This window comes from Lissotriton helveticus, chromosome 5_1, assembly GCF_964261635.1.
Source record: "Lissotriton helveticus chromosome 5_1, aLisHel1.1, whole genome shotgun sequence".
Classification (NCBI taxonomy): Eukaryota; Metazoa; Chordata; class Amphibia; order Caudata; family Salamandridae; genus Lissotriton; species Lissotriton helveticus.
The window spans coordinates 2058748752-2058771040 of NC_136065.1; the positions used below are offsets into that span (position 1 = coordinate 2058748752).

The window sequence follows — 22289 nt, forward strand, 5'->3', positions numbered from 1 at the left end:
GCAGCGGGCGGTCCTGCTCCGGCAGTGCAAAATTCTTAATCAGGCCCATTATGAGGGCCTTCTGTTGCAGTCACTCCCTTATGGGAGAACTCAAGAACAGGTTGAAAATTGATTCTAAACACTCTTTTCACACCCCTAATATTGATTCCTTCTAAGGAGAGGACTCCATCAACTCAAAAATCATACATTTTCAGTCTATGTTTTTGAGAACACAGAAACTCTTTATTTCCCAATCTTTCTTCTGGGCATAAGGCTAATCTGCCATTCAGCAGTTAAACCAACAGCTTAATTTGGTGCTCTTTTAGAACCAACATCAAGAAAATAAATACAATACTTATATAATATTAATAATTAATATTAGATACTTACATATTATAAACTTCAAAACATCTAACGCACATTGCGCTCATGGGCACGATCGATCACCACATTGAGAATACATAAAAAGACAATTCAAGCTACCAAGACAATTCCTAAGGAACAGCAAGAAGGGTGAAGACCTCTCAGCCTAGGAAGAGGTGCTGGTTGTGCTGACCTGGCTCTTTGCTGGGTGCCATTTACTTGGCAGAGCCCACCTGGTTCTCAGTCGCTAGACTGAGGTCTTGGGTTTCCACAGTGTTCTCTGGTTCATTCTGGCAAGAGGTGGCCTGCAGGTGTGATGAAAGAGGTGGATGATGTTGGAGCACATCTAGGTGAAGAAACTAGTGGGGAACTCTAATGCAGGACCCGGGAACAGCTTCCTAGTGACCGCTTTAAATGGCTGTAACCATCACTCAGGTCCTTGACCCCCCCACTGTGAGATGCCCATTTCCATCTAAAATTCTTTGGTTACCCACATTCCGAGAACCTCCATGGCAAGCATAAAGGGTACGATCCCTGTTTTTTTGGCAAACATTCAATTTTGATCACCACTGTCAGAGATGCTCTGAAAATTTTATATCTGAGCCAAGGGAACCCCATAAAGTCACATTTTCCAAATTTGGAGATGTCAGTTCACATGCATCAAAGCCCTCATGAAAAATGAAAATGATTGAGTATTGAGTCGGAAAGCTTTCTTGTTTGGAAAGGCATTATCACATAGTGATCATTTACACCCCTTTTTTTGGACAGGAGATCGCCGTATAATTTTGAAGCAAGCTACTCAGTAAACCTCAAAAGAAGAAGCTCAGCAGACCATGGTTGTCATTATAACTCATTGTCATTATACTCAGCCCAGTCTATCTGACACCACCTTAAATGTGGCCTACCTGCCCAAGCTATCAGATATGATTGTCTCCACCTTACATGCAGGCTTTCAAGGCTTCCCATTTGTTTTCTATGTTATTATTTTAGAGCAGGATCTAGCATGGCTAACTTGAAAGGCTCCGAAAAATGTCTTGGAGTGGTCTGGCTGGACATCTTTAGGATGTTCGATGTCGATATAGATCTCTGTGCCAGTCTCAAAACAGTAGGCCCCACTGAGGGCCAAAGCAACGTTCTGGGAGACAGTGCCCTGAGCTACGGTGGATCCAAGAGTAACACGATGGTCGAGATGTGGCGTCTTCTGCTTGAGCCGGTATCCGAATGTCCCATTTGTGGTGACTATGAGGGTCAGCTGTGAGTAGACATGGTAGAAGCCGGGCTCCACAAAGACAATACTCCCAGGATCCCGGTACAAGATGCTTCTGTTGTAGGAGAATGTATGGGACAGGTTCCACAGTAAAGTCTTTTTCTGCGGCACATCGCTGACTGATCAGGGAGAGAAAGGAATGATTTGTCACATCAGTGGCACCATTACACTTACACAACTGCAATTAACGTATCCTGCATCAGGCACCAGTGAACAGGATTCTATCCCACCTCCATTGGGTTGCATTGTGGTAGTCTTTATTTAAATGTGAACACCTCTCTTGGCTTTAGAGGTTCCAGAGTGTCAGTTGTAAGATTTATGTGCTTGCCGTTATGATTTATTTCAATTATAGGGTTGATAAAGCACATGCAGCCACATGCATCAAGCTAAAAACTGGTTGCAAACGGGCAGGTTCTCAGAATCTGCCCCTTTGCGACCAGTATTTTTGCGTTTGGGATGCATCATCCCAAATGCAAAAATCACAATTTAAGGAATCTCTAAATTGAGATTCCTTAAATTGCGATTGCATTTAAGGAATCCCAAATTGAGATTCCTTAATTGCAATGCATCAAAGTAAAAAAAATTGCGATTTCGCTAATAGGAGTAGCAAATTACCATAAAGTTGAACTTCATGGTAATTTGCAAAAACTTTGAAAAATGTACTTTTGTGCATTTTTCAAAGGTTCATGTTGCGCACACACATGCCCTGAGGGCATGTGTGTGTACAATATATGTGCACAGGTCAATTTCAGGGGTGCAACAGGGTGTCATTTTGACACCCTTGCACCGTTGAAATTGCATGAGCAATTTGCGAGTACCTACTGGTACTCGCACATTGCTCATGTAATCTCCAATTCATTCCTATGGGCCTTAAGGCCCATAGGAATGAATGGGACAGCATTCCTTGAATGCGACTCGCAATTTGCGAGTCACAATTAAGGAATGTGTAGGAATCGCTATTTTTATAGCGATTCCTACATGCATAGGCTTTTGCGATTCCTAAATAGCGATTCCTTAAAATCGCTATTTAGGAATCGGAATTCCATCTGTTGATGCATCTGGCTGCATGTCATCCGAAGGTACCATGCAATGACTTGCAGGCAGGGGGGCGGTGGGGGGCTATGGGAAGGAATCCAAAGCAATTCCAAGAAAGGAAATGGAATACAGACAATAAAGAATAGATTGATGCATAAAGGTGGAGGAGAGGAAGCACAGAGGGTAGAGAATGTGTAAAGGAATAGGAAACATAAATCAAGGGGACGGAAGCAAAAATGAAACTGGATAAAACTAGCAAGAAAGTATAGGAAGCATGAAGTGAAGAGAAATAAATTAAACTGAGCAAATGAAGTGGGAGGAGGCAAGAAGCTTGAAGGAATGCAAGTCAGAAGCATAAGGGAAGTAGAAAAGGGAGCAATAAAATTGAAAACAAAGTGAAATAATGAATATGGTAAGCCCACATGAATAGCAAGGGACGGTCACCTGGTGAGAGGTAGGACGCATTCATGAGTGGGATGAAAATAATGAAGCAGAGAACACGAGAGAAGAGTTGAGGGGAACAAAACATGGAAGGAAAACTTAAAAATGAAATATTAACAATGAAGAGGAACTGTAAAGAAAAGTGAGAATTTGAATGAATAAAGATGTGAACATACAGAAGATGAATGCCATCCTGCCTTGTTACAAGTGCAGTATATATCTTGTGTCACTTGTAATAAGGCAGGTGGGATATCCTTCATGTTTGTGATGGAGTAACCTATCAGCCAAACTCTGAAGCTTTTAACTTAAAAGGCAGTGCATGTCGCTTGTTCACCATTAAAGTTTTGATGTAGGTGATACATAAGATTCCATTACCTATGGTGTAGAGACTATGGGCCATATGTATGAAAGTACCGATTTGCGATTCTGAAATAGCGATTTTTAAGAAATCGCTATTTCAGAATCGCAAATTGGTATGTATGTACAAATTCGCTTTTTTTTATCGAATTCTTAGTATTCCTTAATTGCGATTAGCAAATTGCGAATCTCAATTAAGGAATATTTTCCCATTCATTTCTATGGGCCAGGAGGCCCATAGGAATGAATGGGAAGGTATTCTCAATTTTGCAAATCGCAATTTGAAAATCGCAAATTGAGAATAATTTCAAGGGTGCAGGGGTGTCCAAAGGACACCCTGTTGCACCCCTGAAATATGCATGGGTGCATATGTGGCGCACATACATGCCCTATGTGCGTCACATGGCACTTTGAAAAATGCTGAAATGTGCATTTTTCAAAGAAATCGCAACTTACCACCAACTAGAAGTTGGTGGTAATTTGCGATTCCTTAAGGGCATTTTGCTAATTTTTTGGGCTTCATACATTGCATTTAAGGAATCGCAAAATTTGCGATTCCTTAAATGCAATTGCAAAATAAGGAATCGCACATTTTCTGATTCCTTATTTTGCATGCAGATTTGTGTGATACATACCATTTACCGAAAATGCATTCGCAAACGTCAAAATTCTGCGAATTTCGGCGTTTGCGAACGCATTTGGGCTTGATACATATGGCCCTATGTGATGAATTGGACTTAGATTCTTCAGTTGGAAAAGAACCATTCCGTGATCGAATTGGATTCCAGATGCCTGGGGCATTTACTCACAGGCAAAACGTGTTTGCCAGATTGAGGTGTGGCTTTGGAAGTACCATGGATTCCAGACTCCTAATATGTATATAAGACAAGGGAACCCCACAAAATCCAAACACTGGACATACAGCAAATTGTGGTTAGAATATTGACTTGGGACGACTTTGAAGTATCTATTTGTGTTTTTTGTTTGTGTTTACAGGAAATGTACCTGGATATTTGGGAACTTCACCATAATAGTATCCAAGTTCACAGGTTCCAAACACGGCCACGACTGTCAGATTGTTATAATCTGTGCTTTTTCAGCTAACATTTTTTTGAACATTCTGCTCACTCTGGACATATTTGGTCTTGTGCTAACCACTTACAGGTTGGTACCAGTTTGGTCCAAGTCAAGGATTTAGACTTCCGTAATTACATTAAAAATTAAAGTCACATGACGTATATAGGTATAACATTTTCCAAAGTAGGCTACTGGGAGATGCCCATGTCCCAACAATTTTACAGTACTTCTATTTTAACCATTTTCCTTAGTTTCCTATTTCTGATTGCAAAGGTGACCTATTCACCAGTCATTTGGAGAAGTGTGGCTCACTGGTTAGAGCAGCAGACTCTGATGCAGAGGTCTGGCCCGGACCAGGGTTTAATTTCCGTTGCGGCAGGGTCTCGGGCTCAATGTCCTCGGACCCGATAATTCTCTCGCCTCGGTGCCTACTCTAATCATGGGTCCCACTCTGCAACTCTGGGCAGTAGCTTGCTTAATCTCCACACCGGCCCTACCGCTAGGATGCCTGGCTTCACCTTGGGGTGCCCAGGAGTGGGCACCTCACAGGAACAGGCCAGGACGGGTTCCTCAGCGGCACAGCGCGCGGACACACTGGCTAGTGTAACCAGGCGCTTTATAAGCTCAGTATTATTATTATTATTATTATTATTTCTGTAGGTGTTATTTTACGATATTGTGCCATGTTTCCCCAGTGAGCTCTAAAGAAATATGGTAAGATTTATTTTTCCATTTCTTTGGGATACTTCTCACTTTGTTGTATTCCCTAGGTTTTTTGTGTTAGATTTTAGGATTCGTTTTCTCTCCTAGCATGTATTACTAATTTCGACTTTTGCCATGAATTTTGAGGTAAACCTTGTGAAAATGTATTTTTGTTGTTAATGCTTATTCATAATTTATGGTTTTGATTTTGAATGTTCATTTGGGTGCTATTATATTGTCATAGCCAAGTCTAGCGCCCCATGCACAATACAGCATGAACCATCATAACATAACATAATAAAATCTTTCTGTGTTGTGCTTTTTAGGTCGATAACACATTCGCAGGGTGTTACTTGATTCAACACAGGGTCCTATCTCATCACCGACATGTTTCTTTTAGTTAGGATGGGCTCAACCTACATTAAAAGTTCATAGCTAATTTAAGATGGTCTCACTGCTGAGATTTTTTTATACCTTACAAAACTACCCATACTCTATCCCTACCTTCTTTTTCCGTACACTACTGTCTGATGTGGCACGCTTTATTTGGACCGGAGGCCAGCCCCGGATCTCATTCCGCAAATGTGTGCTGCACCCATATGATGGCGGATTGCGGTTCTCAGACCTCCACTTATATGACTGGGCCAGCCACTTCCTCCCCATCACTGACAGGTTTTTTGCAGACTGCACCAACCTCTCCATTGCAATGGAACTCAGCAAACAGGAAAATCATGGGACTCTCAACCTTCTGTATGGATGCACAGCACCCACTGACCTGCCTCCGGGTACCTGCAAGACCCTACCTACCTGCTTAGCACCAATCGCTGAGATGGATAGGTGGCACGAGATTCTGACGGTGATGATGCAGCTTTGTGGTGGATCTTGGCTTTCCCAAACAGCCTCCTTCGAGGGCTTTTGGGCTTGGGATTCCATAGGCATCTCAACACTGAGGAACATCTGGTCATGCACGTCTACGTGCACCTTTCAACGACTTACAGACACACTATGAACAAGACAGTTCATTCATATTTTCAGCAGTGACATTCCCTTGTAGCTTCATCTTTCTCCCTGCACAACCCACTGAAGGAACCACCCGTTTCAAATCGCGTTTAGTCAGAAAGGGCATCTCTTGTCATTACCACTCACTAGTAAATAATAATCCCAAACCCATGATAGATCTGAGAGAGATATGGCAGGGTTATCTTGGCCCCTTAGACGTCGAACACTGGATGGAGCCTAAAAGGGCGCTTGGATCTTTGGCAATATCGATAGGACTCCATGTGATCCAACTAAAATACCTCCACTGTGTGTACTACAGCCTCTTGCGGCACTCTGCGGTCAAGGTGCTGATGGTGTCTGCAGCCGACGGGAACTTTCTTTCATATGGTATGGGACTGCATGAGCATCCAAACATAGTGGCCATGGATTTGTAATACCCTCTCTCAGATGTTGAGCTGGGCAATTCCGCTGGACTCGAAGTTGGTCCTCTTGGGCCTCCTGGATGCAATGGGTAGGAGTCGCCATAGTAGACGGCTGACTGGACTGGGCTTCATCATTGCAAAGCGGGATATTGCCCAAAACTGGCTCTAAACTAGCCCTGCGACTCCTCAAATAGACCCAGGGGAATGGCTGACATACTCGGAATCTCTGTCTCCTGGTACTTAGATCCTTTACCATATGTATTTGAACTTCTGACATCTAGGCATAGGGAGGTTGATCTTATTGCATCACTTGCTTTTTGAGTTGTTGTGTGCTTTTATCTTTTGGTCTGTAATCTGATAATCCAAAAATCAATAAACCGATTTGTTAAAAAAAAAAGTGGTAGCTATTATGAACCCCAGACTTCCTTTGTTCAGGGTGCCCCTGATGAGGTTAAAACTTAAGCACCAATTTAAGGTTTGGGGAATAAAGTACCCTGTTTGCGAAACTCTTGGTCAACCTGCTCAATTTTAAGTCGGGAGGACTGCCAGGTTTACACCGTCAGTGTAAAAATATTTCTGTTGGCGTAAACCTTCATTTGATGGCCCAATGTCCCTCAAGCTGCTCTTCATCGAGATCCTTGTAGCTGCACTTTGATGTTGCTCATCAGAGTCAAGCAGCTCCTCTCAAGGTAATCCATCTACAAGCTTCCCAGAGAGGCTCTTCAGCAGGGTTACAGCTACTATTCTAACATTGGCACTGGCCTCAATGGAAAAAACAACAATGGAATTTCCTAGCCTTCGGCGGGGCACCTCTGAGGATTTCTTGAAATTGTATACTTTGTACAATCATTCAGATCTCGGATAATTTTAAGTTGTAGTGCTTTAATATTTCTTGATCATTTCCAACAGTCACCTCAATGACATCCTGGTTATGGTTAATCGCTGGTGTATAAGAAATCTGATATATGGGTTGATGTGAAGTCTTTTGTTGAGTAAAGAGCTTCCACCCTTCACTGTGGCAGGTGCATACCTTAGTTGCACCCAGAAGTGTGAGCCTTGTGTCCAGCTGGTAAGAAGCAGAAGCCAACATGTTACACCCACACTCAACCCTTAAGGTGAAAAACACAGGAACATGTAATGAAATAGCATGAAGGTGGCACAGGCACAGAAAGGCAAAATTAGTGGTGGGGTGGTAGAGGTGTCTGCGTAGAGCAGAGGCCTTTTTCACTACATTTTATATATAATATATATATATATATGTAGCTAGATACATTGGTATAACATGCACAGATGTGGACACATCCATTGGGATGTACAGACATAGAAACATTGATTGATACACTGATGTTGTGATAGAAATGTAAGTATGTATTGTGATAGCCATGTATCTACATTACTATTTAGAAAAAAGAAGATACAGAATACAGATATTAGATGCTATTAGGTCGACAAGCTGTTCCTAGGATAGATAGAGAGATAGATAGATAGATAGATAGATAGATAGATAGATAGATAGATAGATAGATAGATAGATAGATAGATAGATAGATAGATAGATAGATAGATAGATAGATAGATAGATAGATAGATAGATAGATAGATAGATAGATAATCTAACAGGAGAAAATCACAAAGCTCTGTGGTCATACGAGATCCACTAGAATACTCCCCCTTCCGCAGGTGACTTACAGTTCTATTGTCTTCTTTTGCACAATGTACCTTGGTAGGTATGGAAATAATGTCAACCTACTAGACTTACGCTTTAAGTGGATGATGGGCGTTTCCTTGCTTCCTTGAAGACCATCTGTAGGAGTGAAAAACAATTGAAATAGATAAGGAGTTTGATTTTTCTTTCCTGCCAACATTAATCCACTACTAATATATCACAATTTCTTATATGATTATAACAAGAAATTAAACGACCATTTTTGCCCCTTACACGCAAATGATCTGAATACACAAGCCCAATGAATGATTGTAACCATGGACTATTGGTTCAGTGACATTCTCTAAGCCAATGTTTGAGATCGAATGCTCCTTTGTGGACATTGGACTCTGAGTAGGAAGTGGGGATTCTTTCCATTGTTAGAGGAGTAATAACATTATCCTTTCCATCAACCCCCTCAATGTGCTCCTTATTGTTGGGTAAGAGATGGCTAGAACATTATAGAGAAGAGCAATGGGAACCTCTGGACTTTAGTAAACAACACTGGCAGCTACTGAAATGTGCGCTCCGCATGGGCTTCCGCTGACAATGGATAGCTTGGAATTCAATTAGATACCGAGATAATTCAAGAAGTAACCACAAAAGCCTTGTATTTTTTTCTTCAACGAGGGTCATCCGTAGTAATGGGTAGTTCTTCGTTCCTCAATAAAGAGAGACATCTAAAGAAACCTTTGGGCAGGGTTTATTAAAAAACAGAGGTACATAATAGAAGTTGGCAGATGTGTTTCTCCAACTCAAGCATAGGTTAAACATCTATGTCCCTCCCACATATCCACTCCGGCAAACATCCTCAGCCATCCTGTGCCTCTTACCAAAATGATGGTGCTGCTGTTCACCATTCCCTGTTTTCCATGGTTGAGGTGTTGGTGCCATGCGCCTTTGGTCTGAGGGGGTTTACAAAAGAAACATCAAGAAGTTAGATGGGCCCAAAAACCTTGTTTATTGTATATATGGGCATGCATTGTCAAATTGCTGAAACCAAGCCAAGCTGGGAGATAGTGATACATTCTTGAAGATCAAACATGGCTTATTCCACTGTGTATTTCATCTGCAGTTTGGTTTAGATAAACTTGGGTGTTTCCTGGGAGGTCTCCGGCATGTTCAAAAGCAAACCTCTTTTAATCTTGAATTTATAAGTCTCGAATTTGTGTTGGTATCTTTGCTTTTGGCCATGGCCTACGACAAACGATCTGCCCCAGCGATGAAACTGGGTCCAACTTGAAACAAATTCTTACAATACTAGCTTGATCAGAGTCCAGACTTTGTGTTAGTTTATGATGGGAGCTGATTGGTTGCAGTGCAGCAAAACAGCTCACAAATCACATTGACTGGTCAAGGAATGTGAACATACACATGTAAAATGTGAACAGTATGAAAACATAGATCCTTCCCAAACTAGACGTGAACATTGTAAAAGGGCATGGAAGTTCCCATGATAAGTAAGACAGTGACTTTAGATTGCCGCTGTAGTGGGTCATGGGGATCTCATAGAATCTTGATTGGACTCATTTTTGTGTATGATAGCTCGGCTGTATTATACCCCTCACTATGCCTTAAGTCTTAACTGCCCTTTATGTATTGATACCATCCCTTGCTCATCCTGGACCTGACCTGTTTGAGCCATTGCGCCTTGTTTAACTTCTCATGTGATTTAGAAAGTGAGAGCGGGATCCACTTGACTGGATCCAGGGCCCGCGTCTGCACAACAATAAATCCACACAACTATGCCACTAAAATTAATCATTTTAAATACAGCATATTATAGAAATATTTTTAAGGAAAGTCTTCTAGTTCGGCTGCAGAAGGAAACATTGAGTGAAAGCTCGGCGCACCACTTGGCAACTTGAGGATTTTGTTTCATTGCCTCCTCTCCTGTTCCTCATTTTCATCCTCTTTCTCTCTAACTTTGGGTCAGAGCAATGGTAACTGAACAATTTTCAAAGTGGGCGTGCGGACATCAATGTCACATCACTAAACTCATAGGAATAGTGAAAAATCCATGTCACACAAAGAACAAGTGTAGGAAACGAGCCTCGCCCATTTGGAATGAGAGTGGAATGGGTGTAGTATGTAGCTGGTGGTGGGTTTTGGAGCACACTGTCACACGTATATTATTAAAGTATGGTATGGTAGCACTCTGTCAATTACTGACAGCACATTCTCCATTGAAGTCCCAACTAACTTTGCACAATCAAATAGTTTTACTGATAACACTATATAGCTCCCAACCTATATGTGGAACTCGTGCTTCGTTGAATATCTGTCATTTGCACATCACCAAGTAAAGTGTCTTAATTGTTTTGATCTAATTAAAACTGTTCTTACCTTCACACTTCAGAATAACAAAAAATGCTTCATTTGTGCATTCTTAACTGCTTATATATTTTGAGATATTTGTACAGTTCATCTGTAGGTATTTAAATGTTGTTGTGCGTTAAAAAATGACATCCCTCAGGCTTTCCTTTCACTCCAGGACGATTGATAAACAGTTTCAGTTAAGAAAATCCTCTCTCTTTCCAATCAGAGAAAGAAAAGTAAACACCAATCTCTATGTTAACCTCTTCGAGGCTCATGACGAGCTGAGCTCGTCATGAGCCACGGCGCTCCAGTGCTCATGACGAGCTCAGCTAGTCATGAGCCGTGGTACGCTCGTATGCGGGGATAATTCCCTTGCTGTGCTGAGCGTTCCACAGCAGGTAATGCACCTGTGACGAGCTGAGCTCGTCATGAGCACCGGAGCGCCGTGCCTCACGACGAGCTCAGCTCATCATGAGCATGCGGGCGCTGTGCGCGCCCCCCTCCCCCCCAGCACAGCGGGGGATTAACCCCCGCAGCGAAGGGGTTAAAAGAATAAGCAGTAATTTGTCCGAAGACAGCCTAACATTTGACCTCTGTCTTTGAAGGCACAGCAAATGTGACCAGATAAAAGAAACTTTAAACTCATCTTCATTGCTCATTCACCTTTGGAACTCCGGCATGGTTATTTTCGGGGTGCTGCTGCACTCTCTCACCTCCGCCACCCCCCCCACTAACTTTTAGCGCCTATGGGTCGAGGCTTGTTTCTCTTTCTCTTTCTTTAGCAGTTGTCCATATTTACCAGTATGTGCTTCTCTCCTCGCCCCCAGCTCCACATTTTGGGGTGCCCCCACCTCCTGCACCCTTCTCTGCCGAGGGTGGTGTCCGGTATGCAGAGGTGTGACCTGACCCTGGTGGGGTCTCAGGGTCACAGCGCCCTGGCCAACACACTATGTATTTAAAGGCCTTCAGCTCTAACCATCATTTCAGCATTTTGATTGATAGATCATTTCAGAAAAAGCAGGCAGATTACGTGATTTATTTATGAAATTGTTTAAATGTTGCCTTACTTACGGAGGGCGATGGAAGTTCTTGCTGTAATTCATTTTCTGTAAAGCCTGCTCGCCATTTTGCCTCCTGGGTCAGGATTTGGAAGATTTATATATTGATTTATTGTGTTTATCGAAGATCAGCATTCCTCCAGAGTGCTTCTTTGGAGCACTTAAGAAATGAAAAATGATCCTGGTCTGAATGTTGACTTGAAAGACTTGAGGCATACAGTCAATTTTGATAAAATTCAGTTTAAGATTGTCCAATTACATTTAGAATTGTATGCTTCAATCCATCATCTAATGGACCACTTCAGAATAGTGTATTTGCCCTTCATCACCTTTGCAGTGATAGTTGGGCTTAGCTGCAGATCTGTCTGCTGTCCAGTAGGAAGTGCATGAGATGGAAGTATCTAAGTGTGGGTACTCACTAGCCGAGAGTGCATGCCTTTTCCAAAAAGTGCTGCTACTGTCTGATTAAAAGTACAGAACTTATACTGTGAAGTGCAGGTACCTGCTTTTTAAATGAAAGATGTTCGGTATCTTAAAGTGCCTGCCACTGTAAAGCTCAGCTAGTAGGGTCTGTTACCCTCTCAATTGAAGTTAGGTCTATAAGGCTGTTTACCCACTCAGGTGCAGTTCCGGTCTGTGTCCGGTAGGGCTCTGTTAACCTCTCAATTGCGCTTCTGTCCCTGCCCAGTAGGCGCTGTTACCATATGAGTTCATATTTTGCCCCTGCTTACTGCAGCCTCATGATCCTTTTGAGCCACAATTTGTCACTGCCCAGCTTAGTATATTCTCACTTGTAGTTTACAGTCCATTTGGGGCAATTTTTAGGTCGAAGCCTACAAGACAGCACAGCTGTTTTACTAATGACATCTTGAAGACATTCAGAAAGCTTCCCTGGGAAAGCATTCTGCCCATTGCTTACCATTGGCTTTATTGTTTGCAACTCACATTTGCTTGCTTTCTGTTTGCTGGTTCTATTTGTTTATGCTGTGCAGCTTGAGGTGTCCCTTTTGTTGCCCAAACCCTGTATACTGTATTCTTCCGCCACTGCTCGATTTCTGTTCACAGGCCTTTAAATCTTGTTCTTATATTGTTACATTTGCTGTGCATTCAAAGGCAGAGGTCAAATGTCAGGCTTTGTCTTCCAAGGAGCTTGGTGTTTACTTTTCTTTCTCTGACTTCAAAGTGAGAGAATTTATATGACAAGCATGCTGGCTACTGGGGCTGTGCTGTAGGAAGACTGTACATTGTTATTTTTTGTAGCACACAACAACATGTAAATGCCTGTAAATGAAATGTGAGATATTTTTGAATATATTAGAATTACAAAAGTACAAATGAAGCACAATTTTTGGTAATTCTGAAGCGTGGTGAAAGCAAGTATTTTAATACAATCAACACAACCCAAAACACTAAGTGATGGCATTTTCACACATTACCATTTGTGAACTGTAAACTTGTATCAGTAAAACTGTATGTTGGTGCCAATGTAATGGTCATTTCAACTGAAGATGTGTTGTCGGTAATGGCAGCATGCTACCACACCATGAATGTGTCACTTTACCCCACTCTGCTCTACACTTCACTACTCCACACCACTGCAGTCTACTCTGCACCACTCCACACTACACCACTCCACTCCACACCTCTCGCCAGTGCATCACTGCACTCTATTCTGCACCACTCCACTCCACTCTACACCACTTCACTCAATGCCTCTCTACTCTACACCACTCCATGCTATGCCAATGCATTCTACTCTATTATGCACCACAGCACTCCGCCACTACTCTGTACACCACTCCCCTCTGCGCCACTCCACTCTGTGCCACTCTACTCTGCAAAACTGCACTCTGTGCCACTCTACTCTACGCCAGTGCACGCTACTCTGTACCACTCTACGCCAGTGCACTCTATGCCAATCCACTCCACACCACTCTGATCTACTCTGCACTCTACGCCACTGTGCTCTACCAGGCACCAACAATCTACTCTACGCCACTGCACTTGGTGCCACTGCATTCTGCACCACTCCACCCTGCTCTGCACCATTACACTTTACCCTGTGCCACTGAATTCTACTTTGCACCACTGCACTCTACTGTGCATCACTGCACCCTACTCCAATGCACTCTACATCACTTTATTCAAAGCCAACGCACTGTACGTGAGTCTACTCTGCAACACTTTAAGCCACTGCACTATATGCCACTGCACTCCACACCACCGTACTCTATGCCACTGGTCTGTACTCCACTCTACGCCGCTGCACTGCATGCCAGTGCACTCTATCCCCTCTACTATACACCACTGCACTCTACGACAGTCTACTCTGTAACACTTCACTCTCTCTCTCTTTACTCTGAAACAATCTACTCTACTCCACTGCACTTTACGGCACTCTGTGCCACTCCACTCTACGCCACTGCACTCAATGCCACTCTACTCTACTCTGCACCACTCTATTCCATGCTACTGCGATCTACACCACTGCACTCTACCCTGCACCACTCCACCCTACGCTGCTTCACTCTACTCTGAAACAATCTAATCTATGCCACTGCACTCTATGCTGCTGCACTCTATTCCACTACTCCAATACACAACACTCCAATTGACGCCACTGCATTCTAAGCCACTACACGCTGCAACACTCTTCTCCACTCTGCACCACTCTACACGCAATGCCACTTTACTCTAAATCACTGCACTCTACACTAATCTCCTCAACACCACTTTACTCAAAACCAATGCACTCTACGCCAATGCACAGTATGACACTTTACATCATTGCGCTCTATGCCAATGCACTCTACGCCACTCCAATATACTCTGCACCACTCTATGCCACTGCTGGATCACTGACATAACCTCGACAGACCGAATATCGAGTGGACAAAATATCGATGACAAATTATCGACAACAAAATTATCGATTGCCTATACTTAAACATCAAACCACAAAAATATCGAAACCACAATATCGACTAAAAAAAACAATGACTACAACAATATCGACTAACAACAATATCGACTTCTAAAACATCGATAATCACATATTTAAATGAAAAACAGTCAAAATATCGAATACAAAAATATAGATAGCAAATTGATCGATTTTTTAAAATATCGACATTACTATTTCCTTGAATAAATCACTTTATTATTTAAAATTGAGTCATACTATTCATAATTATTCAAATATTGTTTATATAAATTTATAAAATATATATTTTCCTAACATTTATAACACACAATTAATACAAACATACATTTTATAATACATAAACAATGTTTTGAACGACAAAACATTTCTTACTTCAAATTATATATATTTCTCCACTTTACTAAAATAAAAATAACATTACCTATACTAAATAAGTCCTTACACATTACAAAAACGTTAATTGGCGTCACCCATATAAGGAAAGCAATTAGCATAACAGATAAAAAAATTCAAATCCACAAATAAAAACAGACTATCAATTTAAACAACCAATCCTATTTCTGAAACAATTAGACTAATACTATATAAACAAGATTACAACAAACTAAAAATGCAGGCTACATCTCCTAACTAAAGGAAGACGAAACTCTGCAGGATTTCTGAAAGAAAACTGATTGACTGCAACATAAAGACAGCTACACCTATCTAAAGTAAGTACTACTACATTATTAGCCATCCAAAATGTAACTCTCAAACCTCACACCTATGTTTAAAAGCCAAATACCTAAAATATGTATTTTCTTTTACTACTTATCCTACAGACAAAAAGAAAATACAGAAGACCTACACAACACCTGGACATCAAAAGTTTAATATAAATAAGTAAGTATATAATTGAAATGTAAATTAGACATTTAATAGATAGGTAACTAAATAGAAAGTAGCTAAAACACCTCTATCACAATATCATAAATAGTAATAAAATATTTGTACACATTTTCTCTACTTCCACAGGTACAAAAAGATATACACAGAAAATAACAGTTTAAAGAACATCAACACCTGAAAAGAACTACTTGAATTCATCAAAAGAATTACAGGTAAATTAAAAATGTATTAAACTGTATTATTAGAATACACCATTATTTTTTCTAAAATTGTAATGACATTCTCTTTTAATTACCTCCTAGAAATACAATACTATCATGACTGAAGGAGCTAAATTCCTTTATTCACAAAAAGGGAAAATGCTTCTTTGTTACATGGGATATGTCTACACTCAAGAGAAACAAAAAGATTAGAAAGTGTTTTGGAAGTGTACGAAATATTATGCCAACAAATGTTATGGTAGAGCTATAACTCAGGAAACTACTGTTACTTATACTAAAGAACATAATCACCCACCCAATGTAACAGAAATAGAGATTAGACAAATGCTAGATTCCCTTAAAGAAGCTAGTACTAGAACAGATCAACCAACAACTGCTATTCTGAAACACCATTTAAGTGTACTTCCCCAACATGCTTCTAGCCAATTACCATCTATCGAATCCCTTAAAAGAACTGTAGCTAGACAAAAAAGAGCAACATGCACTACTCCTCCCACACCAAAAACGTTTGAAGAAGTGCAAATTCCCCCTGAACTCTCTGTAACTCACAATAAAGATAATTTTATACTCTATGACAACAAATCTAAAGATAAAAGAATTATAGTGTTTGCCACAGCAAACAACATGACTAAACTTACCCAATGCCAAACTTGGATGATGGACGGTACTTTTTCTGTATGCCCCAAACCTTTTTATCAATTATACACCATCCATGGTCATTTCCAAAATGCAAATATTCCATTCCTTTATGCCCTTCTACCAAACAAACAGCAAGCTACCTATCAAGAAATACTAACTGAAGTCATTCAACATACTAACAACTATTTTCCACAAAAAATTATCATTGGCTTTGAAAAAGCAATGATAAACAGCATCCTTAAAACATACCCACACACAGCAATACAAGGTTGTTATTACCATTTTAATCAATGTATCTGGCGACATCTACAAAAATCAACCTTGAGTATCCAATACGCCACTGATAGCACATTTGCTTATCAAATAAAAAAACTCATCGCCCTAGCCTATGTTCCACTAACAGATGTAACTGAGCACTATAACTTATTAATAGACAGCCCCTACTATAAAAGAAACGAAGAAAGACTAAGCCCTATGCTTGACTACTTCGAAGACACATGGGTAGGAAGGCTACACAGATCAGGCCATAGAAGACAACCCAAATACCAAATAGCTTAGTGGAATGTCTACCTTAGCACACTAAATAAGGAAGCTAAAACAAACAATGCAGTTGAAGGATGGCACAATGCCTTCCAAGCAACTACAGGCCGAGGAACGCCTACCCTTCACAAATTAATACAATCCTTACAAAAAGAACAGAGTTACCAGGAGCTCCGAATGGAGCAATCAGTAACTTTGATCGGGCCTAAACTCACCAAAGAAAGTAAAAAAATGTATAACACACTCCAAAGTCAAGTTACCCTCTATCCAACTAGCAAAGGACTAGAATATCTATCAATGATTGCCAAAACTATTCTTTAAAACATTACATAACTATACACATTAAATTAAGCATTTTTTTCTAAAATCCTTGATTTTAACATGTAACAATTTGCAATTAAATTATCAAATACATAATATTAACATATATAAAATGTATTTAGATAATGTATTTACAAAATGTTACATACAACGTAATTAAAGCAAAATTTAAAACAGTTTACCCACCCATAAAATTATTAGAAAATACTTACATTTCTGTTGCAGCTTCAAACGTAATCCAACTCCAAACAATCCATACGACACCATTGCAAAAACCCATACAATCCATGGAAGCCCAAACAAAAATGCTAAAATACAAGCAAATCCATAGCGACTCCTTTCCAATGTAATAGACACGAGATACGATAGAAAACCCGAAAAAATAACTTCATTAACTTGTAAAATACAATTAAAACAAACTTACCCTCTCTAACGCGAAGCAGCATCCAACCGCGATCTGTTGAAGCACCAAATAAGCCTTTGTAACATTACGCGGTTAAAAAGTAGTCCCTGTATACAGCAAAATCCTCTTTAATTTCTATATTCCAACACTTAAAAAAATACACTGAGTATTATATTAAGTGTAAATAATTATTTAATTATTAGAAAATTATTTCTTAAATATACATTCCTTTCAAATAATTATTCAACTGTTATATGATACTTGAAATAATATTTGATGATTTCTATATACATTTTGAAAATAATCTATATGTAAAAAAATTGCATCTATAACTTTGTTACAAATAATTTGTTTATAAAAATAGCAAATATTAGTTGAAACATTATGTATGTATGTAAAAATGTATTTTTGTGTTTATCTTTGTAAAAATTAATATTATAAATATTTTCAATATTCATAATATTAATTTGAAAAATATATGATTTCTTTGTAAAAAAACAAAAATGTAACTGTTATAAAAGAAATGTACATATTTATCTATGACAATATATTCAATGTGTATGTGAATAAAATATTTGTTATTAAATGAAAAGTACATATTACCAATTTGTTTCTTTACCTATTTAAATTACAATATATGTTAATAAACATAAAATAATGTTAATATCATTTATGTGTGAAAAACATATATATGCACTTCATATATATTTTTGGATAATAAAAACTGTTTAGTTAAAAATTTCAATAGAAATAAAAAATAAATCTCTACTTACAATGTATTTATTAAATGTTAATAAACTGTTTTTCATTTATTGCATTTAACCCTGTGTATGTTTCCTTCTTTATTATTGTATATAAATATAAATTGCATATGAAATATTCTATATAAAAATGCATTTTAAAATGTAATCTTTGTAAAAGTGTATTAATCTTTTAAGTACTACAATAACAATAATTATAATTAAAACAAAATTTTTCTATGTACTGTAAAAACTTTATTGTAGTATCCTACCAATAATAATTTTTTATATAAAAAAGTTTTCTTATTTCCACTGCACCAAATTATAAACTTACAAAACCATACTACACATTAAAACCATACAAATTACAATTCCCATTTCACCAATTGTAAAGTCATGGAAGGTGCTGGACACTGAACCCATACTAATTACTATTTCCACTCCAATGGGTGCAACAGTAGGGAAAGTCAATACTTCATATATTAATAAATAAATAACAAAATATTATCAATATAATTGTGTTAACAAATGATTAACTATTTAATTTAACATAATAATTAATATATCCAAATTACTAAATACCTATTGTTATTTCTATTACTTACCTATTAATACTAATTTACAACTAATTACCAATAATTATTTTGATAATAAAAAATTAAATGTACATTTTTTTCTATTAAATACAATAAAATAAAAGATGTATTACGTTTGAACACATACTTTTACAACGCATACCTTTACAACAAAATTTTAACAACGCAAATAGCATTACAGCGCATTTATTTACAACGAATGTTTTTACAAAGCAAATACCTTTACAACGCATAGCATTACAACATAAGTATTTATAATTATATAATATATTATTTAATGTAAATTAATAGAAAATAATTTAATAAAATGAAATAAAATTAAATTAATTTAATGAAAATTTAAATTGACCTTATTTTTACCCTTTACCCCTCTACCCTAAAACCCCAAACTGACCCTGAACCCTAAAAACACCCCTTTACCCACAAACTGAAAACTGACCCTGAACCCAAAAAATACCCCTTTACCCACAAAATGAAAACTGACCCTGAACTCTAAAAATACCCCTTTACCCAAAAACTAAAAACTGACCCAGAACCCTAAAAATACCCCTTTACCCACAAAACTGAAAACTGACCCTCAACCCTAAAAATACCCCTTTACCCACAAACTGAAAACTGACCCTGAACCCTAAAAATACCCCTTTACCCACAAAATGAAAACTGACCCTGAACTCTAAAAATACCCCTTTACCCAAAAACTAAAAACTTATCCATAACCCTAAAAATACCCCTTTACCCACAAACTGAAAACTGACCCAGAACCCTAAAAATGCCCCTTTATCAAGAAACTGAAAACTGACCCTCAACCCTAAAAATACCCCTTTACCCACAAACTGAAAACTGACCCTGAACCCTAAAAATACCCCTTTAGCAAGGAACTGAAAACTGACCCTCAACCCAAAAAATACCCCTTTACCCACAAACTGAAAACTGACCTTGAACCCTAAAAATACCCCTTTACCCAAAAACTGAAAACTGACCCTGAACCCTAAAAATACCCCTTTACCCACAAACTGAAAACTGATCCTGAACCCTATAAATACCCCTTTACCCACAAACTAAAAACTGACCATGAGCCCTAAAAATACCCCTTTAGCCAAAAACTAAAAACTGACCCTCACCCCTTAAAATACCCCTTTACCCACAAACTGAAAACTGACCCTGAACCATAAAAATACCCCTTTACCCACAAACTGAAAACTGACCCTGAACACTAAAAATACCCCTTTACCCAAAAACAGAAAACTGACCCAGAACCCTAAAAATGCCCCTTTACCCACAAACTGAAAACTGACCCTGAACCCTAAAAATACCCCTTTACTCACAAACTGAAAACTGACCCTGAACCCTAAAAATACCCCTTTAGCCAACAATCCAAAGCTATAAGATTTTAAATATAATTATATACCTACCAACACTTACGTTGTAATGGTATGCGTAGTAAAAATACCTGCAAACTAAAAACATTTGATCTAAATACATGCGTTAATATGGTTTTAGCGTTGTAAAAGTTTAATTGTAAAGGTATTGCATTTTAAACGTTGTGTGCTAAACTTTGTATACCTTAAGTAAAAATTATTTTTTCCTTATTTATTATTATATTACTTCCCACTCTATTCCCATATAAACAGACAACCCACTACAGAAAAGTAAATAATTAATGTAACATAATTAGCTAATAATCAATTAAATAAAATAATTTACCAATTATATTTTAATTAATGAACAATAATTTTTAAATTTACATTAAATTAAATATTACTACCAATTAATAATTTTACATATTTAATTGATTATATTTAAATTACTTCCCACCCTATTCCCCTATAAACTCACAACCCCCTACATCACATACAATATTTAAAATAACCTAATTAGCAATTACTCAATACAATTATATTAATTACCAATGTAAATTTATATAATTTCAATACATTATTTGATTGACAATTATTAAATTATTACTACCAATTAATAATTTAATCTTTTGTAAATAATTATAATAAAATACTTCCCACCCTATTCCCCTTTAAACCCACAACCCACTACATGACATAAAATTTATAAATTCACATAATTAGCTATTAATAAATTAAATTATTTACCAATTAAATTTTATATGATTTAAATATATGATTTAAGTAACAATTATTTTAATTTAACTACCAATTAAGGAAATTACATATTTAATTTTTTTTAATTTAATTACTTCCCACCCTATTCCCCTATAAACCCACAACCCGCTACATGACATAAAATATTTACTTTTTCATTATTAGCAATTATTCAATTAAATTAAATTAATTACCAATTAAATTATATATAATTAACATATTTTAAATAATTTACAATTATTTTAATATTAATACCAATTAATTAATTTACATATTTAATTATTTATAATTAATTTACTTCCCACCCTATTCCCCTATAACCCCACAACCTGCTACATAACATACATTTTTTGAATGAGCATAATTAGCAATTAATGTATTTAATTTAATTAATTACCAATTAAATATTATATATTAAAAAAAAATAATTAACAATTAATTAAATATTAATACCAATTAATACATTTACATATTTAATTAATTATATTTAAAATACTTCCCACCCTATTCCCCTAAAAACCCACTACCCGCTCCTAGAAATTATTATAGTATTTGAATTATTTATTAAAATTAAAAATTATTTTTTAAATTATTTCTATATAAATAAATAAATAAATAACATATATTTTAACAATAAATGTATTTATAAAACATAAAAACAGTGTACATTTAACTATTAGATATTATTTATATCCATATTATTTGTCGATATCATGACAGTCGATATCATGACTGTCGATAACACAACTTTCGATATTTTTTAACTACTAAAAATGTCGATATTTTTTACTAACGATATTACATACTCGATATTTTATCTATCGATATTTTTTAACATACATAACAATCGATAATAAAAACTTCGATATTACTTACCTCGATATTAATGCCATTTCGATATTCTGGAGTCGATATTATGTCCATTCGAAATAAAAAACTCGATATTTAGACTGCACACCGCCACTGCTCTCTGTACCAGTCTACTCTGCACCAGTCTACTTTGCACCATTCTACTCTATGCCACTGTACTCTACGACACTCCACTCTGCAAGACTGCACTCTCTGCCACTGAACTCAAATCCACTCTACTCTGCAGTGCTGCACTCTATGCCACTGCACTCTGCCACTCTATTCCACTCTGCACGACTGTACACGACAC

The 22289-nt window shown here is 37.8% G+C and overlaps 1 protein-coding gene across 1 annotated transcript in view; it reads right to left on the reverse strand.

Annotated features, from left to right (window-relative positions):
- Window positions 1-230: 230 nt before the first annotated feature.
- The window catches only part of LOC144753978 (uncharacterized), a 76826-nt gene continuing 54767 nt past the window's right edge, over window positions 231-22289 (reverse strand). The window contains exons 3-5 of the mRNA XM_078641498.1: window positions 9181-9252; window positions 8402-8446; window positions 231-1728 (exon numbers count right to left, since the gene is read on the reverse strand). Of these exons, the coding sequence (XP_078497624.1) occupies window positions 1316-1728; window positions 8402-8446; window positions 9181-9252 (530 nt within the window). The 3' untranslated portion in view covers window positions 231-1315. The remainder of the gene's footprint in view (window positions 1729-8401; window positions 8447-9180; window positions 9253-22289) is intronic.